Below are 26,344 nucleotides of genomic sequence, written 5' to 3'. Positions count from 1 at the left end.
CCCCAGTGCCCCGAAGGCAGCCCCCGTCTAGCACCGTCCCCCAGCACTGGGCCTCCCGCGACAGCTGTGAGGGGCCGGTGGGGCTGGGGCAGGGCTGGCACCAGCCTGTGCCGCGTGAACCCACGTGGGCATCTGTGATCCTTGCCTTGCGCCCCTCGTGGAAGAGCACGAGGGGTCTTTCTCCCCCTTCTCAGACTTGCAGAGGTCGATGGCCAGTGACTGGAGGCGGATGCAGGCCGGCTCCGTTGGGCTGGCGAGTGATGCATCGTGCTGAGCAGGCAGTGCCCGAGAGGAGTGCCTTTGATTTGGCGTTTCGTAACCTCGCGCCTCTGTAGATAATAGCCACACGGCGTATGTCATGCGGTGGCTGGCGTGTGGGAGGCCTTTGCAAGGCGGCCTTCTTGGCCAGCGCCAGGACCCCGGTCTTCCCTGTGGCTCTGCAAAGAGGGCATGAGGCCGCCCCGAGACCAAGCCCTTGGGCAAGAGCTATGGCACGCAGGGCGCTCGCAGTCAGCCTTTGTCACGCTGCGTGCCCTCTTACACAGCGAGATAATGAAAAGACAGCGGGGCTCATTTGGCCCATTAGGTGGCAGCTGGCAAGCGTCCCGGCGGGGTAATTGCAGGGGCTGATAGAGCGGGTTGGGGCTGGTGAGGAAACGGCGTCAGCAAAAGAGCCCCGTGCCATGCAGGGAGGAGGCAGGGGCTCGGCCGCCGCGAGCCACGTGCCCCCAGCACGGCCAGCTCCTCCCCACGCTCGCCGGCCCCGCATAAAAGCGCTGCCTTCGGCCAGCGCTGGCATCCGCCACTCCTGCCTCGCTCTGCTCAGGACAAGGGTAAGTGGGTGCCTGCGGGCCTCTGCCTCCTGTGGCAGGGGCCGGCGTGGGGCCTCCCTGGCCAGGAGAGCTCTGACAGCAGCAGGCGTGCTGGCAGCGGGCTTGGACGGCCAGGGCGCGCTGAGCCGTGGCGGAGGGAGGAAGGAGGCGCGTGGCTGGGACAGGCAGAGCCAGGCCCTGCACAGGCTCTCGGGGACGGCTTGCGTGCCCTCTGTGTGCGGAGAGCAGGGCGCTGAGGGGGGCTGGCTGGGCAAAGGGCAAGCGGCGGGCAGTGCGGGCAAGGCGGTGGCTCTGGCCCCTCCAGCTGCAGGGCAGCCCTGGGAACAGGGCGCTGCTCGGCCGGGGCATCTCCTCCTCGCTCATGACACCTGTCCTTGGGGCCGTGTGTTTCAGGCTCAGCTCTCTCGCACAAAGATGTCTTGCTACGACCTGTGCCCACCAAAAACCAGCGTCGCCGTCCCCCAGCCCATCGCCGAGAGCTGCAACGAGCTGTGTGCCCGCCAGTGCCCCGACTCGACAGCCTTCATCCAGCCGCCCCCCGTCGTCGTCACCTTCCCCGGCCCCATCCTCAGCTCCTTCCCCCAGCAAGCCGTGGTGGGCTCCTCCGGAGCCCCCGCCTTTGGGGGCTCCCTGGGGCTGGGGGGCCTCTACGGCGCCGGGGCCACGCAGGGCTCGGGCGGCCTCTGCACCTTTGGCAGACCCTACGCTTCTCCCGCCTGCAGCCCTTGCGTCTTGCCCCGCTACAGCAAGAAGCTCTGGGACACCTGTGGGCCCTGCTAGACCCAGCCCCAAAGCCCCCAGAGCCCCTGGCCCTCCTCAGCCTCACGCCTCCTCTCCTTTCTCCCCTCCTTCCCCTCTCTCCATGCCGCCTCTCCTCCTTGCTCCTCCCCATGCCCAGATGCGCCACTCCACCATCCTCCCACAGGGCACTTGCTTCTCGCTGCAACAGCCCCCGCCTGGGAGCAGCCTGAAGGAACACCTCTCTCGAAGCTCGGGCTGACAACCTGCCTGCCTCTGCCTCATGTGTCTTTCTCCACTGCAATAAAACAAGCCTGCATCCAACGCCTGCCTCTCCACCTTTTCTTTCAAAGCCCAGCCTGGGCCGCGGGGTTCCCTCGCCCTGCACGTGGCCCCTGCCAGCCGGGCCAGGGCACTCTCTCAGCCCCACCAGAGCCAGGCGGAGCTGCCTTTCGGGAGACCCCACAGCCCTGGCAGCTCTGGCCACACACGCTCCCGCGACCGAGCTCCAAGGGCCCTGCCTCAACGCAGGCTGCTCCCCTGCCTGCAGGACATGCAGCCCCAGGGCGTTTGCAGACCTCCAGCCTCCTGGCGCATGAGCGCGGCTGCCCCGGGGGCTGGGAGCCAGCCAGGGCCCATGCCTGCCGCGGCTCCAGCCTCTTTGTGCCTCCATGGCTCTGCTGGAGCCTTCCCCTTCCTCTTCCCTACCCCCTGCCCTTCCTCTTCTCTTTCTCTTCTTCTTTCCCTTCCCTCCCCTGCCCTCTCCCCTGCCCTCTTCTCCTTCACCTTCCCTTTCCCCTTCCGCTTCCCCTTCCCCTTCCCCTTCTCACCCCCACCACAGCCCAACACACTCCGTGCTCCTCGCTTCTCTCTCGCAGCCGCAAAATCACAAAGATCACAGCCTCATTATCGTGGCGGGAGCCTTTGCAGGGCATCTTCTCGTGCTGCCCCCTCAAGCAGGGGCACCCAGAGCCGGCTGCCCAGCGCCACGTCCCGACGACTTCCGCACGTCTCCAAGGACGGAGATGCCACAACCTCCCGGGGCAACCCGTGCCAGTGCTCGCTCCCCCTCCCAGGGAAAAAAGGGTTTGGGGATGGTGAGGCGGAGCCTCCTGTGTTTCAGCTGGTGCCCGTTGCCTCTTGTCCTGGCACTGGACACCTCTGCAAGGAGCCTGGCTCCCTCTTCTTGATGCCTTCCCTTCAGACATGTGTGCACATTGATAAGACTCGCTGAGCCTCCTCGATGCCAGGCCGAACGGTCTCATCTCTCCGAGGCCCTCCCCCGGAGAGAGCTGCTCCCTGTCCCTTCTTCATTTTCGTGGTTTAACCCCAGCCGGCAGCTAAACACCACAGAGCAGCTTGCGGCCTCCCCCCTGCTGGGATGGGGGAGAGAATCGGAGGGGTAAAAGGGAGAAAACTCGTGGGCTGAGGTAAAGACAGTTGAATAAGTAAAGCCAAAGCCGCGCACGCAAGCCAAGCAAAAGAAGGGATTCATTCCCTGCTTCCCATCGGCGGCAGGTGTTCAGCCATCGCCAGGAAAGCAGGGCTCCATCCCGGGTAACGGTTCCTTGGGAAGACGAACGCCATCACTCCAAACGTCCCCCCTTCCTTCTTCTTCCCGCAGCTTTCTATTGCTGAGCAGCCTGTCCCATGGTGTGGACTATCCCTTTGGTCAGCTGGGGTCTGCTGTCCCGGCTGTGTCCCCTCCCAACTTCTCGGGCACCCCCAGCCTCCTCGTTGGCGGGGCAGGGGGAGAAGAGAAAAGGCCTTGACTGGGTAAGCACAGCTCAGCAATAACAAAAACCTCCCGGGCTTATCAACACTGTTTTCAGCACAAATCCAAAACAGAGCCCCGTACTAGCTACTAGCAACAACATTAACTCCATCCCAGTCCAAACCAGCACAATCACCTCTGTGGCCCTTTGCTGGACTCTCTGCAGCAGCCCCACGTCTCTCTGTCCTGCTCTCTGCCCTCTGCCCTTTCCCCAGCTCCTGCAAGAACCACCAAAAGGCTTTCTCTCCCCTGCTGCTCCTGCCTGCATCCTCCCTGGCCCAACACCACCCCGCTCACCTCGCCTGCACATCTCGGCCCCACCTTTTGCCCTCCCACTGCTGCCGGACAACCGCCCCCGCCCCCGGGGTCTTCCCAACTTGGGACAAGGAGGGAGGGAGACACGACTTGGATGCAGGAAGTCTTTATTGTGCCCCGAGGGGCAGGAGAGACTGTCAGAGAGTCGGTGGGCAAGACCCAGAGAGGCTGGTTGCCACGTGTTGGGGGAGGCAGAGGGACCTTGTCCAGAGCATGGCTTCTCGCTCCGCATGCCCCCTTGGTGCGGCATTCCAGATGGCCAGGACTTGGCCCTGCAGCCCCAAGGGGGCCTTTCGCCTGTGCCTCCTGCCCCGCCTGACAGCTGGGAAGAGAGGGGAGGGGAGGAGAGCAGAGGGCAGGAGAAGAGGGCAGGGAAGGGCCGAGGGTGGACGGCACTGCCAGCTGCGCAGGCGTTGGCTGGGGCTGGGGCAGCTCAGCACTCCTCGGTGCCTCATGCCCGCCAGCTCAGCCCTGCATGGACGATGGTGGTGTTGGCGTTTGGGCTGGGGGCAGCGCCTGGGGCTGGGCTGGGTCTAGCAGGGCCCACAGGTGTCCCAGAGCTTCTTGCCGTAGCGGGGCAAGACGCAAGGGCTGCAGGCGGGAGAAGCGTAGGGTCTGCCAAAGGTGCAGAGGCCGCCCGAGCCCTGCGTGGCCCCAGCGCCGTAGAGGCCCCCCAGCCCCAGGGAGCCCCCAAAGGCGGGGGCTCCGGAGGAGCCCACCACGGCTTGCTGGGGGAAGGAGCTGAGGATGGGGCCGGGGAAGGTGACGACGACGGGGGGCGGCTGGATGAAGGCCGTCGAGTCGGGGCACTGGCGGGCGCACAGCTCGTTGCAGCTCTCGGCGATGGGCTGGGGGACGGCGACGCTGGTTTTTGGTGGGCACAGGTCGTAGCAAGACATCTTGGCGTGGGATCGGACGGTGCTCTGCAAGAGGGAAGGGATTGCAAGAGAGCAGCAGCGGGGAGCGCCCGAGGCAGAGGGGCCGCGGCCGAAGCAGGGGGCCAGGAGGAGGAGAAGGGCTCTCAGACTTACCCTGTTTCCCGAGGAGAAGGCGGCCAGAGCAGTGGTTGGGAGAGCCTGGCAGAGGCAGAGCTTTTATACGGGCCCCGCCATTGCTCAGCACCACCTGGGCCAATCTGCAGAGGCGGCACTCCCTCCTGCCCATGACGACGGGGCTGTCCGGCTCCTGCCCCTCCCTGAGTCAGCATCCCCTCGCCAGACCGGCACATGCCGCTTCCGAGCCTTTCCGAGCCTTTCTGCTTCGTGGGCTAAATGACAGCAGGCACCTCCCTGCTGGGGGCTGCGCACGGCAGGCGAGGGCCGTGCTTCTGCAGCTCCTCGCTGCCTGCCTTGTGCTCTGCCCTGGGAAGACACCTCTGCCCTGTGCCCGCAGCTGGGGCAGGCTCTGCTGGGACGAGAGCTGCCACCGAGCACCGGTGGGGCCAGCCCAGCCGGGGGCTGCTGCGGCTGTGCATTGCGACGGGACTCCCAGCTCCCCAGCGCCCCGAAGGCAGCCCCCGTCTAGCACCGTCCCCCAGCACTGGGCCTCCCGCGACAGCTGTGAGGGGCCGGTGGGGCTGGGGCAGGGCTGGCACCAGCCTGTGCCGCGTGAACCCACGTGGGCATCTGTGATCCTTGCCTCGCGCCCCTCGTGGAAGAGCATGAGGGGTCTTTCTCCCCCTTCTCAGACTTGCAGAGGTCGATGGCCAGTGACTGGAGGCGGATGCAGGCCGGCTCCGTTGGGCTGGCGAGTGATGCATCGTGCTGAGCAGGCAGTGCCCGAGAGGAGTGCCTTTGATTTGGCGTTTCGTAACCTCGCGCCTCTGTAGATAATAGGCCACACGGCGTATGTCATGCGGTGGCTGGCGTGTGGGAGGCCTTTGCAAGGCGGCCTTCTTGGCCAGCGCCAGGACCCTGGTCTTCCCTGTGGCTCTGCAAAGAGGGCATGAGGCCGCCCCGAGACCAAGCCCTTGGGCAAGAGCTATGGCACGCAGGGCGCTCGCAGTCAGCCTTTGTCACGCTGCGTGCCCTCTTACACAGCGAGATAATGAAAAGACAGCGGGGCTCATTTGGCCCATTAGGTGGCAGCTGGCAAGCGTCCCGGCGGGGTAATTGCAGGGGCTGATAGAGCGGGTTGGGGCTGGTGAGGAAACGGCGTCAGCAAAAGAGCCCCGTGCCATGCAGGGAGGAGGCAGGGGCTCGGCCGCCGCGAGCCACGTGCCCCCAGCACGGCCAGCTCCTCCCCACGCTCGCCGGCCCCGCATAAAAGCGCTGCCTTCGGTCAGCGCTGGCATCCGCCACTCCTGCCTCGCTCTGCTCAGGACAAGGGTAAGTGGGTGCCTGCGGGCCTCTGCCTCCTGTGGCAGGGGCCGGCGTGGGGCCTCCCTGGCCAGGAGAGCTCTGACAGCAGCAGGCATGCTGGCAGCGGGCTTGGACGGCCAGGGCGCGCTGAGCCGTGGCGGAGGGAGGAAGGAGGCGCGTGGCTGGGACAGGCAGAGCCAGGCCCTGCACAGGCTCTCGGGGACGGCTTGCGTGCCCTCTGTGTGCGGAGAGCAGGGCGCTGAGGGGGGCTGGCTGGGCAAAGGGCAAGCGGCGGGCAGTGCGGGCAAGGCGGTGGCTCTGGCCCCTCCAGCTGCAGGGCAGCCCTGGGAACAGGGCGCTGCTCGGCCGGGGCATCTCCTCCTCGCTCATGACACCTGTCCTTGGGGCCGTGTGTTTCAGGCTCAGCTCTCTCGCACAAAGATGTCTTGCTACGACCTGTGCCCACCAAAAACCGGCGTCGCCGTCCCCCAGCCCATCGCCGAGAGCTGCAACGAGCTGTGCGCCCGCCAGTGCCCCGACTCGACGGCCTCATCCAGCCGCCCCCCGTCGTCGTCACCTTCCCCGGCCCCATCCTCAGCTCCTTCCCCCAGCAAGCCGTGGTGGGCTCCTCCGGAGCCCCCGCCTTTGGGGGCTCCCTGGGGCTGGGGGGCCTCTACGGCGCCGGGGCCACGCTGGGCTCGGGCGGCCTCTGCACCTTTGGCAGACCCTACGCTTCTCCCACCTGCAGCCCTTGCGTCTTGCCCCGCTACGGCAAGAAGCTCTGGGACACCTTTGGGCCCTGCTAGACCCAGCCCAGCCCCAGGCGCTGCCCCCAGCCCAAACACCAACACCACCATCGTCCATGCAGGGCTGAGCTGGCGGGCATGAGGCACCGAGGAGTGCTGAGCTGCCCCAGCCCCAGCCAACGCCTGCGCAGCTGGCAGTGCTGCCCACCCTCGGCCCTTCCCTGCCCTCTTCTCCTGCCCTCTGCTCTCCTCCCCTCCCCTCTCTTCCCAGCTGTCAGGCGGGGCAGGAGGCACAGGCGAAAGGCCCCCTTGGGGCTGCAGGGCCAAGTCCTGGCCATCTGGAATGCCGCACCAAGGGGGCATGCAGAGCGAGAAGCCATGCTCTGGACAAGGTCCCTCTGCCTCCCCCAACACGTGGCAACCAGCCTCTCTGGGTCTTGCCCACCGACTCTCTGACAGTCTCTCCTGCCCCTCGGGGCACAATAAAGACTTCCTGCATCCAAGGCGTGTCTTCGTCTCGTCTTGTCCAAAGTTCAGTGCCCGGCATCTATGAGGGGGCAAAAGGTGGTCTCTGCATATTTCACCAGTTGATACCGTACGTCTTGTCATACCTAGGAACAAAGGGGCTATTCCTGGCTTCTCTTTCTGCAGCTCCAGATGAGTGGTGCTCTGGTGAAGGAAAATCTTCTTTTCCCTAATCGGGGAGAGGAAAGATTCAGTTACAGAAAGGTAGAAATGAATTGGGAAGAGGTGGTTGGACTACAGATGCCTCTTCAAGAAAGGTGTGCATACTTGTATGTTCATATGTCTACAGATATATATTTGGGACCTAATATTCATGTATTAGAGGGTGGTGGCTTCGCTACTGTTCATGGTCTTCCAGAAGATGCTGCCCTCTCACTCTCCAAAACTTTGTCCTTCTATAAAAGTGCTACTGTATCACAATCAGGGAATTTGTAACTCCCTTGGAGTCAAAAGCAAGCACAGATCATCTTTTTCCTCATTTTACTCAAGGTGACCCATCCCACAACATTATCTTACCCCTTACTGTGTTACATGGGAGATTAATTAACTTAAGATTAGTGCCATTAAAATTTCTTGGCTTCACCCTGTCTGTTGAAGTAGTGGCATGTTGGTAGTAAAAGGGAAATTGGGTGTGCTCTTCCCCTTGTTTTACAAGTTCTGCTTATATTAGCACTACTCTCTGGTATTCTATATTTACAATGGATTCACTCAAGAGCATGCAATCTCCCTATACCTTACCATCACCTATTTGGGGATACTCAGAGAATTTTTCCTCTTCTGTCACTTCTTTCTGATTATAGCCTGTGTTACACCAGATCTTTTCTCCATAGTGAGCAGGTGCATGGCTTTGCACCGTATTACTGAAGGCCATGCTGTTACTCTTACTCCCATCAGTTAAGCCATCTCATTTTTCCAGTCTTAAAGTCTGATTTCCTCCTGTTTAAAGCCACTCAGCTTTATGTTATCAGCACATAAAACAGAGTGCTCCCACATTATGTGCCAATGCCGTTAATGCAAAAAAATAAGTAGAGGTTTTCTGAGACTGATCCTTGAGTAACCAATGTAGTAAACTCTCTCTATTCCTATAACTCCCATACAACATTAGACACTGACAGAAAGAGTATCTCTATGTACTATTTTGCAATCAGACATGAGCTCACCCTGAACAGGCATCCAGCCCAAATACAAGCTACGTAATCATGTTAGCTGGGTGCTAATAGCTCCCACCAATCTTATTATCTTGGGCTAGGCACTTGCTGTCTGACACAATACCCATCTAATTGGGTGCTGGCTGGTACCTGCCTGACACTGTCTCATTGAGAGTATCAGTGGAAATGTTGGCAGTTGGAGCTCAGGTGTTCAGCTGTGATCATGTATGATTTACACTGAAGTACCTCTTAGAGGCTGTGCGTGAGAGCAAGGATCCTGGTGTTGAGCAGAAAAGAAACGGAGAGGAAACCAGGCATCCGTGTTTTGTAAAGTTGTCCCAGGAACTGCCCTGGGCTGAAATAGCTGGGAGGAAAGAGGGCTTTGCTCAGCACAAGAGAGGTGCCTGAGCCAAGGAGATGCAGGGCTGGTGCGGCACAAGCCAGGAGGTTGACTGCTGAGCTCCTGGGAATTCATGGCAGCAGCGTCCTTACCTCAAGCCATGTGAGGATGGAGAGCAGCAGCAGGGACAGAGAGCTGTTTCCTCGTGCCCAGAAGGCAGGAGCCTTTCTTCTCCACCTCAGCTGCCTGGGCTCTTCACACATCCTGGGCACTCATGGGGCAGGGTCTGGGCCCTCAGCTGGGCCCTCCAAGCTCCAGTCCCTTCCCAGACCTTTCCCAAAAAACCCAGGGCCATGAGAGCAGGCAGTGTTGGGACAGGGAGGATGAAGCAGGCAGAGAGAGGAGAACTTTTCAGTAAAGGGCTTTTTTTGGTCAAAATATTCTCAATAAGTATTTGTTAACCATTAAAAATAAAATAGTATTTTCTTAAAATAAAAGTGAGATTCGTGAGTACCATAGACTAATTTTCATTTCAGCTTGTTACTACTTACAGCACAGAGGCATCTGACATATCCAGTTACATTTGGGGGGGGACTGGGGGAACATTGAAATTACCTGTTAAAATCAGACTTGCTAGTCCATGACATTGACAGAGGATTGAGATCAAGAAATTGTACATTCATGCAAGGAGCTTTTCTTTGAAAGAGTCTCAGTGAATAGGTAATTCATCTGTAATGCATTAGTTCTTACTCTTTTCACTTCACCCAGGTGACTTACAGGCTCAGCCAAAACTTCCCTGAGGCAACTGTTATCACAGCAGTGATTAACAAAAAAGGAAGAGGTAGTGGTTGATCTTTGCTCATCAGATACCTATCTCAAAAATTGTTTCCCATTGTTTACCTTCCTCCTATTGTTCCTTTTCAGAATATGCTTTGACAGAACTTGAGGCCACATTTTTTTTACTTTGTCTTTGAACACAGTTTGATGATTTCCAGTACATCATCTGGGAAGACATAAAATTAAAAGAAATTCCAGCACTAAATTAACTAGTGAAAGAAATTGGACTAACTACTGGAAGTCTGATAACTAGAATAATTAGTGTAGGGGAGACAATAATTTCAGCTCAGTAGCAATGAAAGACTGGGCAGATTGGTTTCTTACCAGCAGGACTGTGTGCGGCCAGGGCTGTGGGGTCTCCCCAAAGGCAACTCAGCCCGGCTTTGCTGGGGCTGAGATACTGCACTGGCCTGGCTGGCAGGGGACATGTGCAGGGCGAGGGAGCTCTGCAGCCCGCATGGGGCTTTGAAAGTAAAGGCAGGGAGGCAAGTGTTGGATGCAGGCTTGTTTTATTGCAAGTGCAGGAAAACACCCACTGGAGAAAGACACACAAGGCAGAGGCAGGCAGGTTGTCCTCCCAGGCTTCAAGAGAGGTGTTCCTTCAGGCTTCTCCCAGGAGGTGGCAGTTTCAGGGAGAAGCAAGTGTCCGCTGGGATGACAATGGAATTACGCGTTTGGCCACTGGCAGGGGCAAGGAAGAGGAGCCGAAACAAATGAAGAAGGAAATGAGAAGTGTAATTTATGGAGCTATTCTGACTCCACTATATTAAAGTGGAAGTCTTTGATGCTCTGCCCCTTACTCAGGAGCTCAGTTGAGGATGAAGATTGTATCATGCATTTGCCCGTAATTCTTTAGTCAAGGGATATTTCTGTAGGATTTAGCAGGGCCCGCAGCTGCCACGGCTATACCTGCTGTACCGGTAGGAGTAAGGGCTGCAAAAGCCAGAACCATAGGATCTACCGTAGCCATACAGGCCCCTGTAACCCAGGGAGCCCCCATAGCCATACAGACCCCCACAGCCCAAGGAGGAGCCCCATATCCTACAGACCCCATAGCCCAGGGAGCCATAGCCCCCATAGCCATACAGACCCCCATAGCCCAGGGACCCGTAGCCCCCATAGCCAAGGGAGCCCCCATAGCCAAGGGAGCCCCCATAGCCACCAAGGACGGGTGCTCCAGAGGATCCCACAACTGAATCCTGGGGGAAGGAGCTGAGGATGGGGCCGGGGAAGGTGACAACGACTGGAGGCGGCTGGATCATGGTCGTGGAGTCAGGGCACTGACGAACACATGGCTCATTCCCACTGTCAGCAAGGGGCTGGGGGCGGTTGATGCCACCAACAGCAGTTGAGCACAGGTCGTAGCAAGACATCTTGCAGGGATGGAGGTCAATCTACAAGAGCTGATTTTACCAAGTACAAGACATTATTTACACACATAAAAGTGCTATAGAGTTTGCTGCCTTTCCTCAGACAAGAGTGCTTTGAAGTCCACCAATTTACCCATGTCTATTAGAAATGAAAATTGAAACAGAACAGCAAAATTCTTTGCTCAGATGCTTTGATGAGTCAGTGGATCAGCACAGACTGGGACTCCAAGAACGGAGTGTGTTGTTATGCATGATTTCAGACTCTAACTCTTCATTCCCACTGATCTCCTTTGTGCTGAGCCTTGTCAGAACAGGGATTATAAGTCATTGTCTATTCAGATTTGCTCAGTAACTTGTTTGATGAGACCATTACAAGGGAATTGCAAAGATTATTGTCCCCATTTTCCAAACCTTGAATCAGGGCACCGAGATATTTACAACTAGCTTAACAACACAGTGTTTTGATTCTGGGCTCTGAACTCTTTTGAAAAAGCTTCACCCCAAACAGCTTGCCCCCATTAACATGAAAAACCCAGCGCTTCACCTGTCAGCTCCTTAAATTCCCTCCATGATCCCTCTTTCTCTTAATTAAATAAATTTCTCACAGAGCATTTTCAACAGCTCTTGATTCCTCTCTGTGTCCTACTCTATCCAAGCCAGTGCCTGATCTGTGGTAGTCTTTATGCCCATTTATCTTGAATTAATGTAAAAGCACTTTGAGTGATCTGTAGTAGAATAAACTGGAGATAATGGAAGGTCTGCTTCTAAGCTCAGCATTTCCCTGTGAATCATGAAAATTTAAACTTTTTCAAATAATTTCTAGTTACCCATATAAACAGAGAAGAGGAACGTGTATTGAACTAGCCACATAATTTCTTCAGCTGTTGGAAGTGACCTAATAACGAACTTAATTTTCTGCCATATCAAGAAACTTTCAGTTTGCTTTGAAATTAAATGCCAACCCTGAATGCAGAGAACAGCTGTCCGTAACATTTTTAATCATTTTTGTAAGCTTTACTTTTCACCTAAAATTTTACCCACTAGTTCTTAATGGAAGAGACCATTAAATTGTATAGCAAAGAGCTATTCCAACAGTTGTAAAGAGCAGATTCAGACTTACCCAATTCGCTGAGAAGAACGAGTGAAGAGAAGAGGTTGGAAGAACAGTGAGTGGAGAGAGCTTTTATACAGTTCAGACTGCCTGAAGGGATGAGAGGCTGGTTTTGTGAATGTGGATCTAATTAGTTGACACGGCACATTTTTTGTATTGATAGCTCTGCAAAGTGATGAAATTGTTTCGCTTTCTGTTTTTGTTTATTACTTGATTTCAATTATCATGTAGCATAACACACGAGTTACATCACGCAAGGTTCTTTCATCTAAAAGACTGATGGATGAAATTAATGCATCTTTCATCCTAAAACATGATTCATTAAATTAATATCAGTTTTCTATTCTCTTTGGAGTTGCACCATGTAGTAAGCTGCTTATACATAGATATTCTTCTTCTGCTGTCTTATATGACAATGATGCTCAGACATTTATCAGAAATAACCTGCTGTGAGGTGTTTCTTTTGAAGTCTCTTACGTAAGTTTTCTCTCTTCTTAAAGATAAAACACAGTCTATCGTTAAATCCTCAGGAAGGTGAGCAATATTTTTTGTGTGCTTAGGTTTGTTTCTGAGATGTGATACAATTCATATTGGAATCTATGGAGGATTCTCAATACTCTCTGAATCAAATTATATTGTGAGCATTCCCAAACACAGTGGCAGATGTCCAAAACAGCCTTAGGTTTCATCTGACCCTCAAACTACAGCTTAAAGCTGAATTTAGTTCTGAAAGGAGAGATATTTATATTTTTAATGCTCAGGATGGGTAGCTCAAAATAATCAAAGTGTACATTGAGTTAATATCTAAATTTGTGATTTACTGAGACAGCTGTGTGGTTTTGTAGAAGGTATATAGGAGAAACCCCAAATTTAACTGTATTAGAAAAAAAGTTCTTTTTTGAAAGGAGGAAGAGAGCTGTGAAGTGAGATTTCAGAGTAACAGACTAAGCCACAGTCTAATAGCATTATCGGCTCAACGGATTCATCCCAGAACATGCAATTCTTACTGGTGTCCCATTTGCTCATCTTCTATGTTTTATCTCTGCCCTTCTTCTAGCATGTCTGCAGGTACATTGAACAGGCTCCTTTTGGGTGTTCAAAACTGCTGAGACCTCCTGCTTGAATCAAAGACCATTCACAGGTGTTAAAGGATTTCTACAGCTCTTATTTCATGAGCATATCCAATAGATAAAAGCAACCTTTTAGACATCAAAGTGTCTAAAGTGTCATCGAAGTGACATCAAAAAGTGGACAGATTCCCAGTGAACATCTGAAATCATAAGCAGTCAGCGATACTCAAAACTTTCAGCTCAGTTTGATCCACAAGTTTGAGAGGGTCCATTTTCCTGAAGTTTCCTTTAATTTCTAGCTTGCTCCTCAGGAGTCCTTGATCCTGGTCTACAACTGATCTTGAAGCTAACCCCATCATTGATGGCATCTTTCAGTAGAGAGCAATTATGAGGTGGGAATCCGCTGGGAAAGGCAAATGCTGGCTTTTGCTGAAGTGTCTTTCTTTGTTTATGCCATTACTGTAATACTATATCATTATCATGGTTATCATAATCATCAACTTGTTTATCTTCAGACCACATATTATTTCTAAATTATGAGCTTTTCCAAATCTGGGGACACATATGGAGATTTCCTGAGCTATAATACTGAAAAAAGCCATCTCAAAGTTTTACAAGAACATTCCAAGGGATTTTCAAATACCTCATGAACACCCATTACTAGCTTGTACATACTGTGTCATAATTATATAAAGTATGCCTGGATGCATACACCCCACTATTACGAGAGATTATCACATTAAAATAAGTAAGTTAAGGTCACTTAGTTCTTTCCCGTAATCAGTTCATGGTTTAAAACACTTTTTGGACCTTCCTTTCTTTGACTTTAAAAATAAAATCTACCTTCTTTTTTATTAAAGTGCACATTGGTCCAGAAACAGAAATCTGCTCATGTTAACTGAACTACTAGCCCCCCCCCCCCCAAAAACCAAACCAACCCAGGGTACAATGGGGTCTGTCTTCATTGCATCAGGGCTAGCATCCGCTTCGGTAGTCATGTCTTATTGCCTGATTTACTTGCTTCTCTTAGTCCTACGTTCCTAGGTATGTCTCTCTAACACGTAACAATAGGAGGAGAAAACACAATAAAATATAAAGGAAAGCAAAGCTCGATGAAACAACTCAGAAAAATCAGTTTCCTTAGACTTGGGACTGCCAGCTGAAATATTTCTCTGTTCCCGGAACTGAAAGACAACTAGTAGAGAACCGTCCAAAAGCCATTAAAAGATGCTCCTATTATTGTGTTTGTCTTGTATTGAGTAGCTGGAGGTAGAAGTGCTGAGCCTGCAGAAAGAATGTTTTTAGCCTTGTTATTTGTGTCCAGCCTTCATTTGAGATCCTAAAAGAAATTCCATTTTGTCTCCAGGTATACTGTTGATTACACTAAAAGACTTGTAACTGGACAAAAGAAATGACCGTCCTCCTCTCATCTTAATTATGCAGGTCTCTTAAATAAATCAAGTCAGCTTACTTCCTCCCCTAATGTTAAAGAGAGCAATGGAATAATAAAAAATAATTCCACACATAAAGCCTGGAGATAATAGAGAGGCCTGTGGTGGAGTTGGCATGTCACGCTATGCGTGGGTTTGAAGTACCTGCAACGCACAAGCAATAAGCAAAAACAATTTCAGCACTTTGAGGAACTACGTGGCCTACAATTTGGGGTTGGTACCTAATTATGAACTCACGCATAGGATGCCTAATGTCCTCCAGGCGACCGACGGAGCTGTATAAAAGCTCTCTGCATTAAGTCTTTCTATCCACTTCTCCTACCTTACTTGCCTTCGTGAATTGGGTAAGTCAGATTTCTCTCAAACTTCGCTAAACTTCACTTGCTGTCAAGAACTCTTGATTTTAACTTAGGACCAAGTCCTCTTCAGTTACTGCCAGGCTGCCAGTGATCTGTAGATTATTTGCTGCTGGAAATAATGTTTGCCTTCTCATTCGTTACCCAGGCCCCAGAAGAGTGGTGTATCAAGCAGTTTTGAATCCCAAACTTGTAACATTTTAGCGCTTCAAAGAATTCCTTGACTATTTTAGGAGATAAAGAATAGTTCATATACATGGTTGTATATGGCTGCATTCAGCAGAGTTCTGCTGAGTTTATAACAGGAAAGATCAAACTTATTAAGTAGAAACCATCAACTAATAGTAATGTAATACTATCAAAATTAGCTCATCTGGAAATATCAAAGATTCAATTGTAAAGTACATGACTATGTCATACTAAAGTCAAAACTAGCCTCCAGATTACAATGCTAGGAAGAAAGGTAATAGAAAATATGTTTACTTCCCAGATTTATTACTGATACCCTGTTGGTATGCTATATGATATGCTATATGATACCCATGCTTCATCATAACCTAATGTTTGATATTTCTTTAATGTTGACATAAGTGACCATGTTTTACAGACTGAGTTCCATCCCTGCGAGATGTCTTGCTACGACCTGTGCTCCACCTCTGCCTGCGGCGTCTACCGCCCCCAGCCCCTTGCTGACAGCGGGAATGAGCCGTGTGTCCGTCAGTGTCCTGACTCCACAACCGTGATCCAGCCGCCTCCAGTCGTTGTCACCTTCCCCGGCCCCATCCTCAGCTCCTTCCCCCAGGATTCAGTTGTGGGATCCTCTGGAGCACCCGTCCTTGGGGGCTACGGCTCCCTGGGCTACGGCTCCCTTGGCTACAGGGGTCTGGGGGGCTATGGCTCCTCCCTGGGCTATGGAGGTCTGTATGGCTATGGGGGCTCCTCCTTGGGCTATGGGGGCTTCCTGGGTTACAGGGGCCTGTATGGCTATGGTAGATCTTATGGTTCTGGCTTTTGCAGCCCTTACTCCTACCGGTACAGCAGGTATAGCCGTGGCAGCTGCGGGCCCTGCTAAATCCTACAGAAACATGCCAAGTGAGGTATAACCGACAAATGAGATGTGATGGTTTCACAGCTAAAGAGGTCTGAACCTCCACTGCACTGTTCCAAGACCACGGAGCTGTACCCCTTCAGTCCCTTTTGAATTTCTCCTCTTAAATTCTACTTTCAGTTTCTGCCTTAATGTTTCTCCCATCACATTTCCATATTGCCTGGGGTAAACATGTAACAAAGTTGCTCAAAATGGTTCCTTTTTGTTCAAATCAACAGCTAAGACTCAGGAAGAAAAAAAAAAAATCAGTCATATGTGAATGTATCCCTGACTGTAGAACAGTTTTGTACCTCTTGGAGACTCTGAAAATGTATTCCTTTTCTCACTATCATTAAAAGTTTATTGCATCAAAGTTGCCATGTTCTGGTGTTCTTGTCTCATGTTTTTACCCTTGCTATTTGTCTTAGGAGAAGTCTAACCTGTGCAGCTGTCAGTAACAGTCTAAACTATGTAGATGAACGTCCTGCCCAAAAAAAATCAGGGATTTCAAATGTACAAAAGCAGCATGAAGCCCTCAGCACAGAAGGAACTACTGTCCTGCCCTTCCCATTTTTCAGATAAAGATTCTTGACATTTTTGAAGAATTTGGCTTCTTGGTTGTACATCCACTAGTTACAGATTAGTAGTGGTAGAGAAATGAAACAGTGGATTACTAATTTTAAACTTCCTAAAAACATTAGACTTCAGTAAGAATTTCTTCCAGGTAAGTCTTCGATTCATCTCTTTGAACTTCGGGTTCTCACTCAAATACTTAAACTCCATCCTCAGTAATAATCTCTGCAGAAAGTTGAATTAATTTTCTGTCAAATCCTTAAAGAGAGAAAGTTTTCTGGGCCATGCAATGGAACTTTTAAATCTGGAGTGGGGGTAATGGTCTTTCTGTATAATAATGAAATCTAAGGTGTTGGATGCTTTTTGATGGAAAAACAGCCACTCCGTACAGCTACTCCAAGGGCTAATTCATCTATGCCAGCAAGAAGAGCTGGAACAGACAGAACAGAGTTATGGTGCCCAGAAAGCTTAAAAGGTAGAAAAAGTCATAACCTTGTATGCATATCCGCAACACTGTTGTTGTGTTTCCCAATTCCTTCTGCATGGGAAGTCCTCACAACAGAACCCCCCATTTTCAGCAGCTCTAACTTTCAGCCTCTCCCATAATATTCCCCTTTTAAAATAGTCTACCCACCTCTGAAGAGCTCATTTCCGTGTTGCAGCTCCTCCAGTTCTCTCCCTCTCAGCAGCTCCATGTCAGTACCCTTCACCACTCTCCCCCCACCTCCCTAAATCCCTTCTGACTCAGGAGCATCCCTCCTACCTGAGGGCCTCATCTGCCACCCTTTTCCCCATAATCTGCTTTGATTCCAGCCTCAGCTGAGCCACCAGTTCTGCTCCTGCTATGATCAGCAAAGACATTCAAGTGGCTCATTAGGGAATGGAGGTTTAGTGTGGTTTCTTTCTAAACATGTTATTATTGTAACCCAGGCCACCTGGGGAGGGAGGATTCCTGCTCCCAAATGTGTGTACTGAGTGCAACAAGGGGTGACTGACTTCACTGATAGCTGGGCCATTTCAGCTCTGTTTTTGAAGTCTGAGCCTCATCCTATGTAAGGATGTGAGTTTTCCCCATTTACAGAGAGGAGAGTTGTATATCCATAGCAGAAGAAATTAAAACTAAAAGTTGATTTGTTTGATGCAGAGTAGAATCATTTTAATGAGAAATAAACATTCACAGAAAAGCATTGTAGAATATCAAGAATATGCATCAGAGTGCAGGCAATTCCGTCCATATTTCTTCTTCGGTTGGACAGTGAAGTGCAATTTTATAAGAATATAAATTACTTGTTTTATCCCGCCCATTATACACATAGATGGAAAAGACCACAAGTAGAGGGTGAAGAAATTAAGGATGTGCTGTGTGCTCCCAGCTCCACTGCAGTGGGGTGGCAGTGATCAGGACTTCACAACATCTCCTTTGGGACCACTGTTGTGGATCAAGATTGTATCTCTCAGTTGCAGGTTATTCCTTACTCAGGGGATATTTCTGTAGGATTTAGCAGGGCCCGCAGCTGCCACGGCTGTACCTGTTGTGCCAGTAGGAGTAAGGGCTGCAATAGCCAGAACCATAGGGTCTACCACAGCCATACAGACCCCCATAACCAAGAGAGCCTCCATAGCCGTACAGACCCCCATAGCCCAGGGAGCCATAGCCCCCATAGCCATACAGACCTCCATAGCCCAGGGACCCGTAGCCCCCATAGCCATACAGACCCCCATAACCCAGGGACCCGTAGCCCCCGTAGCCCCCATAGCCCCCAAGGACAGGTGCTCCAGAGGATCCCACAACCGAATCCTGGGGGAAGGAGCTGAGGATGGGGCCGGGGAAGGTGACGACGACTGGAGGCGGCTGGATCACGGTCGTGGAGTCAGGGCACTGACGGACGCACGGCTCGTTGCAGCTGTCAGCGAGGGGCTGGGGGCGGTAGACGCCGCAGGCAGAGGTGGAGCACAGGTCGTAGCAAGACATCTCGCAGGGATGGAGGTAAGCTGCAACACACATTGATGATTAGACTAAGTAGAAGACAAAGACTTCAAAATTCAACAGTTTACATGAAAATAATGAGTCAAATATAGGATTTTGAGTAAATAAATTGATTTCCCACTTTGCAATCTTTTTTCAAAAAGCAGGTTTTTGAAAATTCTCTAAAAGATGTCTACACATACACAAGCATATGGGAAATGTTATGCCTAGCTCTGAAAGTGTTGTCCCTCATGAATATCCTCCAAAGAACTGAGATATATTTCTACACATTAAACTGAAAACTGACAAACAAAAGCAGAGAGAGCAAAATGACTTTGTCCAAGGTCATTTGATGAGTCAGTAGGAAAACTTGGATTTGGGTTCAGCAGGTTTACATGAGATGTAGTTTATACATAACTTAATTACAGTAGCTTCTTCTTCCCACTCCTCCCAATTTTGCTGAGAGTCGTAGGAACAACAGATTATAGGATTGTGACTGCCCAGACTGTTCAGAAAGCCATTTGACAAGACAATAAAGGACAGATGGTAGTGTTGTTGTCCCAGTTCCCACCTATACAGCCACTGTATGGACACAGCCTGGACAATTTCAATATAAATAGTGGTTCAGTCCGTAATGTCTTTCAGAAAACTCATTTCAAATTATTATTCCCAGGACAAACCAGAACTCCTTGGTAAACCCAAGAATTCAGCCTATATTCTCCCCTCTAAACTTAGTTATTTTCTCCAAGGCTGATTTTACTCTTCTCCACTCCTTATGTCCTGCAAGTCTTTAGCAGGGTTTTGAGGAAGAATATGAAAGCCAGAAAGTAAAGGACAGCCAGAAGATTTGCTGTACCAGGACAACACACATAACTTTCTCAGATGCATTGCTCGTTCATCTCAGGTTGCATGAATGGTGGCAGTGGTGATGCCCTTATTAAACGTTGAACCTCATATACAAACTCTGGAAGAAGTTAGATGCATTGAAGTAAGAATCATAGAATATCTCAAGTTGGAAGGGACCCATAAGGATCATCGAGTCCAACTCCCTGCTCCTCGCAGGACTCCCTAAAACTAAACCAGATGACTAAGAGCGTCTTCCAGTCGCTCCAGGGTCCAGTGTTTCTGACACTGAGAACTCCACAGGGCCCCACACACCAAATAGGTGTATCTGCCACCCCAGAGCCAGCATTAGAATCTCTGTCCCAAGGCAATGCAGATATACTCAATAGTATGGATGGTGGACATCAACTGAAGTAGAAACAAGCAATAAAAAGATACATTGATAGCAATAAAGAAGAATCAGACTTACCCAAGTCACCCAGAAGTCAAGGGAAGTGTTTGGAAGAGCTATGAGAGAGAGGAGCTTTTATATCGGAGCAGCTGGAGGTACAAGATCAACATTGGTTGCCCGCCCCAATTTCAAACACATGTAACCTGTCGAGATGATGAAATTGCTGTGTTCTTTATTGGAGTTTATGAGGCCTTTCAAATTTGTTTGTAATAAGGACCTAAACATTACTTTAGATTATAGAGAATTCTTTCGTTATGTGACGACTTGGGGAAAATTAATACCTGGCATTATATCAGTCACTTCCTTGAAATTACAACAGAAATTATTAAGCCAGCTCCTCTTGTATTAACTTAACACCTGGAGACTGTCTCATGGGTTTATCAGAATTACAAACTGCTGTCATGGGCAGGATTGTTGTTTAAGTACATATAATTCACATTACAACCTGCCAGGACAGAAGTTAAAGAATGTCAATGTGATATGCAGGAAGGTTGGGAGTAGTTTCTGCATGTCTAGCTTCCCCACCTACAGCTGGGGGACACAGCAGCCTTGGGAGTCCATGATGTTTTCCAGTAGTATTTGACACTGGCTGTAATGGGGACAGCTCAGCTCAGAAGAGCAGCGGCAACTCCAGGGACCTGCAACATGTGCTTCAGTCTCTCAACAGGGCTTATGTGGAAATTGAAATTTAACCTTGAGCAGAAAAAATGGTGAAATTCTTCATTTTGGAGTGCTGGGAACTCTTTTCATGCAGATATGAGCTGAATCAGTTTCTCCATCCACCAGTCACTCAAAGAGTTGTATTCTCTTACAAAAACGTGTAGGGCTAAGTCTGCAGAATTTCACATAGGAGACAGAGAGGAAGCCTTTATCTTACTGAGGCTTGCTTTTGTTTTTTAAGAGATGAACAAGGAATGAGTTTCTGAAGTTAACTAAAGCTGCAAAGGGATTGGAGATCCCAAAGATACTTTTCCAGGTATTGTTGGTTTGATGTTCTCAGTACAAAGAAGGTACTTGAGAATATTTAATAGGCCTGAGGAAACCTAAGCTTTTTCAGTACAAATGGACCCTCTGGTGCAAAAATTGAAATGTGACAGAAGTAATTTGAATTATTGACTTTGATTCTCAGGAATTCATGACCTCCTGTAATACACTATTGTTGCCGCAAGCCATAAGTCCAGAATAGGGCTGAGGTGGCAGTTTCTGCAAACAGGGAACATTTATGAACATGGAATGCACCACACAAAACGCTGGTTCTTCCCTTGTTTACAGATGTGTTATTTTAATACTACTGACTCTATGCCATAGATTAGCTCTAAATTATGAGGTGGGTTTCTCAGCCTTTGAGGTGGTTAGCAGTTTTTTGGACAATAATATTTTCAAGCTTCCAGGGAGCAAGTCTTTTGAAATGCCACAAACTATCCACTAACGATTTGAGAACACATTCTTACAATTAGATTAAAGGCATGTACCTGGATTTAGGTGCCTAGCAATTATGGAATGACATCACATTAAAATATGTAAGTCAAGGTATTTGTGTCCTTGGTATGATCAGTTCATGGCTGAATACTGGGGATTTGTGCATCTTCAGTTTATTTCAGTGTAGAAGTATAGAATGAAATATAAACTTTTAAATAAAATACAGCCTTTCATAAGCTGTATAATCAGTGTATCTTTATCATTTTCAGTTGCACATCAGACCATAGAAACAGAGGATTTAATCATTTTCTTGAGATGTTACAATTCTGTCAATGATCAGCCTTTATCCACGTAAATTATTTCTCTGTCTCTTTCGTGGCATACCTCCAGATAGCTTTAGCAAGTTGCCACCAGTCATGTTTCATTTAATTTCGTTTCTCAGTAGTCTTCAATATTGTCTGATCTGAAGATGGAACTAAAAATGGATCCCTGAAGGCTTTGTATCAGGAGACAGAAAACTGGAAAATGTGGGTGACAAATGCTTCACAAAGAAAGTGCCTTGCAATCTTGAGAACAGAAAGGGTAAGTATTAGTTTGCCTCTAGACTCCAACCTAGGTTGAAATACAGTGAGAGAGACCTGTTGGAAAAATCTGAGTAGTTTAAAAGGATGTTCTATCTCTGCCTTCTGCTTAAAATTGTCCAAAGGACTTGCCAATGTTTGAGAAAAGGACAGGGAGAGTAATCCACGGCTGAATGCACAACGAAGAATATTTCCCCAAGTCCCTCATTCATTAAATGAGGCCAGCATTGTGTTCAGGAGCAAAAGCCAAGCAACAGAAAACCATTTAAGGACCACAGGATGTTTTCTATGGCTTCCTTTGGGTACAGTATCGGTCTCACACTAAGTAGCTGGGAATGCAAATTATAAAGATAAAAATGATGACCCCAAAGTTGCTCTAATGGAACTCCATTTTATCTCCGGGTATCTTACAGCCTGGATTTAATGGAAAAATCTATGCACATCAGGTGATCACAGCCATGCAGTGAGCAGCCGGGTTTTGCCATTAATAATGGAGAAGCTAAGGAAGAGCGTTAGTATAATTCTTGTTGTAACGCCAAGGATGTGAATGGAATGATAACAGGAATGAATATGACATGTAACCATTTGAGGTGAAAGAGGCTTCTGTGATGAAATGCACCTATCATATTTCACGAGACTTTGAACCAACAAATAAACAAATCGTCAGCAAAACTTTGAGGACCTACGTGTCGTATTAGTTTGGGGTTTGCCCCAATTATGCACATGTACAAATTGCAGCTTAGGTGATCCCCATGATCCAGGGAACTGTATAAAAGCTCTCCCAACTCAGGGCTGTTCATTCCACCTTGCTTGCTTTACTCACCTCTGTGAAAAAGGTAAGTATCATTCTACGTGATCTCTTTCCTAAAATTAGAGTATCTCTTTTCTGCTGGTTTTAATTAAGGTCGGAATCATCCATAAGTATTCTGAGATTCTTAATAATATTGGACTATTTCACCATGAATTTATTTTTCTTATTTGGTGTTGGACATCCACGTATTCGGGTTTAAAATGGTAAAACTAGGTTTTTCAAAAATTATTGTTTCCTGTTAATACAAACTTAAGCTATCAAAGCAGCTTCCAAAACATCAGCAGAAGGCTTGTTCAATCACTAGGAATTTTTTAAGGATTTTGCACGTGAGTTTTTGATATGTGTCTATGTATATGTATGTATTTGTTGAGGGGACAAGCTTAACCAGAAAGAATACAGAAGTATTGTCTAAAGAAGTGTTAGAAAACAGAGATGAAGCTAGGAAATCATAACCTACCCTTTACGTTGTCCTTGCTTTGAGCAGGCAGGTGGACTAGATGACCTCCAGAAGTCTCTTCTAATCTAATGTTTTATTGATTCTAGTGGGGAAAAAATTTGTTCACAGGCAGTATTCCTAGTCCTTCCATGGGTTTTCTTTTAGATTGGATCAGATCTTATGGTGAAAATCTTTCTGAAGAGCTCAGATGCCAACATACTTATCTGCAGTAGAAACCTAGCCCAAGTTGTCTGAGTGTACCAGTTTCCCATCTGGGAAATAGGACAAATAATCTTTTCTCCCACCCTGTGACTCTCAAGCTACTTTGCAAGCACTTCAGGGCAGGGAATGCCTTATATAATCTATGTCTATAGCAGGTTCAGCATACCGGCAGCATGATTTTAGCTATTGCTTCTGGAAGCACGTTACAAGTCAATATGCCAGAGCTGTTCTTCCAGCTACCCATTAATTTACCACATGAGCTTCGCTGGTTGTCAGGTTACACTGCTTTGGTTTTGCTAGTATAAAACAAACATGAAAATACCTTTCAGACACAGACATTGTAAGAGTGGCTGCAAAGTATAGCAGAAGTAAATTGCAAAGTAAAGTGCTGGATAATATTTTTGCAGTGTTTGGCAGTGGGGTAGAACAAAGAACTACTTCTTAAACGGAATCAAGTATAAGAAATTAGGAATGAGACCATAGAAGAGATGACTGCTCAGTGTGCAATCTGGGCAATGCTGATTTACAAGAGGGAGTGAGGTCTCATGAAAAATACTGAAGAGAAGGAAGGACAATCAAGACCTGAAAGATAAAGCCATTATTCTAATCCATGTGTCCAACTTTCAAACTCTTTTTTCCATTGAATTTGTGTCTTTCCTTTACTCATCAAGTGTGTGTTGCAGCTTACCTCCATCCCTGCGAGATGTCTTGCTACGACCTGTGCTCCACCTCTGCCTGCGGCGTCTACCGCCCCCAGCCCCTCGCTGACAGCTGCAACGAGCCGTGCGTCCGTCAGTGCCCTGACTCCACGACCGTGATCCAGCCGCCTCCAGTCGTCGTCACCTTCCCCGGCCCCATCCTCAGCTCTTTCCCCCAGGATTCGGTTGTGGGATCCTCTGGAGCACCTGTCCTTGGGGGCTATGGGGGCTACGGGGGCTACGGGTCCCTGGGTTATGGGGGTCTGTATGGCTATGGGGGCTACGGGTCCCTGGGCTATGGGGGTCTGTATGGCTATGGGGGCTATGGCTCCCTGGGCTATGGGGGTCTGTACGGCTATGGAGGCTCTCTTGGTTATGGGGGTCTGTATGGCTGTGGTAGACCCTATGGTTCTGGCTATTGTAGCCCTTACTCCTACTGGCACAACAGGTACAGCCGTGGCAGCTGCGGGCCCTGCTAAACACAACAGGAAAATCCATTGAATAATGTACAAGTAAAAACAAAATGTAGATTCACCAGTGAACAGATGAGTGACAGCTTTGTGAAAGCACTCACAAATCCTGTTCAGTGCAGTGCCTTCTGCATGCTCCGCACCTCTCCTTTTTTTCCTTTGAATTCTTTCCTGATGTCTTCACGGGTTCAATTCCTTGTTATCTTCTACTTTATCATACTTGTGACTGAATGCAGTGAGACATTTAACAGCGTCTTTCAAAATGCATTTGACTCTGACATCTTGGATATACATTCTTGATATTGCAATTTTTTTTGTTCTTTTCATTCTCATTAAAATTCTGTTGCATCATTTAAAATAAGTATGTTGTAGTTTTGTGTTCTCATCCATTCTGAACTTGCCAACTTTTCTGGATAAAGCTGCCTGTTGTACATTTGGCTGCAATAATATTGTGCAAACCCTGCCCACATAGTGGAAGTCTCCATGAGGAGCCCTTGCTAGGCCTGTTTCACCACTGAATTGCAACAACACGGTCACAACGTGCTGGCCATAGATGAACAGCAGCCTTCTCTACACATTACTTTATCAGACTCCCCATTCATGAGTTTGTGTGATAATTCTTTGAACTTCAAGTGACTGTTCACACTCTGAAAGTTAAGCTCTTGCTTATTCCACTGCAGACTTCTAATCCAATGTCGTACAAGTAATTACACCTCCACAGCTCTTAATGGAAGGTGGGTGACTGATATTAAATGAATGTCAGGTTCTGTGTCTCTCTAGCACAGACCAGCCTAGATCCATGCTATTAAATTGTCTCACTCTCCAAAATTCAGGCTGTGTGCAGATGAGACTTCTTCAAAACCACAATAAGTAGCATGTGCATAATTTCACAGTATATCTGATGGAGTTCCTGGGTTTGGGACTTCTTTGGTTCTGTTTAAGTTATGTGTATATTCAATATAAACAGAATTTGTGTGAATATTATATATGTGGTCTAAAACTGAACAAAAATACTGCACCATACATGGCATATCTTTTTAGGTTATCAGTAAAGCGTGTAACCATCTCCTGATACAAGCAGATGCTTATCTCGCAGGATAGTTTTCTTTATGTGGTTCAGCTGCCAAAAGATCTTAGGCTACATATTTTACTACAGTAAGAAGTATGGCTAAGCACAAAGTAACAGTGTTCAGCGAACATCCGACCAGAAAATGAAGGTAGAATATGAAGAAAGAAAGGCAAGAGCTGCTGCACACACCCAGCTCCACTCTCTATAACTGGACAGTGCATACAGCACACTTCTCAGCTGTATGTCAGCTATAAATCTGCCTTTTATTTGTTTTTATTTAATTGTCTCTGGTAAATTGAATAGTTCTTCCAGCAAGACCCACAGCTTCCACAGTGGTATCTAGTATCAAAACAACAGCCAGAAGGCATGTTCTACTTGCTGCAAGGACCTGAAAATCTGTAAGAAAATCTGTTGTGGTAAAGACTATCATAACAAAAGCTCCCATAGCAAAAGGAGCCCTTAAGCATGAGTGCTAACAGAGATCCCGCTATGCTGTCCTGAAGGAAGAAACTAAGCATCTGGGCTGGGAAGGTGATGACAATGGATGGCGGCTGAGCCACTGCCCTCAGGTCAGGGCAGTCAGCTCCTTGCAGCTATTGGCGCTGGTGCTGGACATAAATTGGCCAACTGGAAACATGACTAAATGTAAGTGTAACACAGCACAAATTCCCCTGGAACAGGAAGAAAAACTTAGATCTCATGGAAATGGGAAAGGCACAGCAGTCTGGATCCTCTGCAACACTGATTTAGTTCCAGATCCATCCTACCTAATTGTAGTTTCCCCTCTAAGATCTGCTTGCTGCT

General features: G+C 49.0%; 6 protein-coding genes and 1 pseudogene across 6 annotated transcripts; 4 read left to right on the top strand and 3 right to left on the bottom strand.

The window, feature by feature from the left end:
* Positions 1–208: 208 nt before the first annotated feature.
* On the top strand, positions 209–1,613 carry LOC127026906 (scale keratin-like). The gene is made up of 3 exons (XM_050912202.1): positions 209–257; positions 690–841; positions 1,227–1,613. The coding sequence occupies exons 1-3, from the start codon at positions 209–211 to the stop codon at positions 1,611–1,613; spliced, it is 588 nt and encodes a 195-aa protein (XP_050768159.1).
* A 2,495-nt stretch (positions 1,614–4,108) lies between these two features.
* Positions 4,109–4,565, bottom strand: LOC127026872 (scale keratin-like). The gene has a single exon (XM_050912168.1). It carries the CDS (start codon positions 4,557–4,559, stop codon positions 4,194–4,196), a length of 366 nt encoding a protein of 121 aa, XP_050768125.1. The 5' UTR covers positions 4,560–4,565; the 3' UTR covers positions 4,109–4,193.
* Positions 4,566–5,927: 1,362 nt separating this feature from the next.
* Positions 5,928–6,766, top strand: LOC127026863 (scale keratin-like; annotated as a pseudogene).
* Positions 6,767–10,434: 3,668 nt separating this feature from the next.
* On the bottom strand, positions 10,435–10,929 carry LOC127026826 (scale keratin-like). The gene has a single exon (XM_050912131.1). The coding sequence runs from the start codon at positions 10,927–10,929 to the stop codon at positions 10,435–10,437; it is 495 nt and encodes a 164-aa protein (XP_050768088.1).
* Positions 10,930–15,542: 4,613 nt separating this feature from the next.
* On the top strand, positions 15,543–15,986 carry LOC127026829 (scale keratin-like). Its single transcript, XM_050912134.1, has one exon. The coding sequence runs from the start codon at positions 15,543–15,545 to the stop codon at positions 15,984–15,986; it is 444 nt and encodes a 147-aa protein (XP_050768091.1).
* A 1,730-nt stretch (positions 15,987–17,716) lies between these two features.
* Positions 17,717–18,546, bottom strand: LOC127026827 (scale keratin-like). The gene has a single exon (XM_050912132.1). It carries the CDS (start codon positions 18,544–18,546, stop codon positions 18,073–18,075), a length of 474 nt encoding a protein of 157 aa, XP_050768089.1. The 3' UTR covers positions 17,717–18,072.
* Positions 18,547–24,006: 5,460 nt separating this feature from the next.
* LOC127026828 (scale keratin-like) lies at positions 24,007–24,480 on the top strand. Its single transcript, XM_050912133.1, has one exon. The coding sequence runs from the start codon at positions 24,007–24,009 to the stop codon at positions 24,478–24,480; it is 474 nt and encodes a 157-aa protein (XP_050768090.1).
* The last annotated feature ends 1,864 nt before the right edge of the window (positions 24,481–26,344 follow it).

The sequence above is a fragment of the Gymnogyps californianus genome, chromosome 29, assembly GCF_018139145.2.
Source record: "Gymnogyps californianus isolate 813 chromosome 29, ASM1813914v2, whole genome shotgun sequence".
NCBI classification, from domain to species: domain Eukaryota; kingdom Metazoa; phylum Chordata; class Aves; order Accipitriformes; family Cathartidae; genus Gymnogyps; species Gymnogyps californianus.
This window is presented reverse-complemented; position numbering and strand designations above follow the sequence as displayed.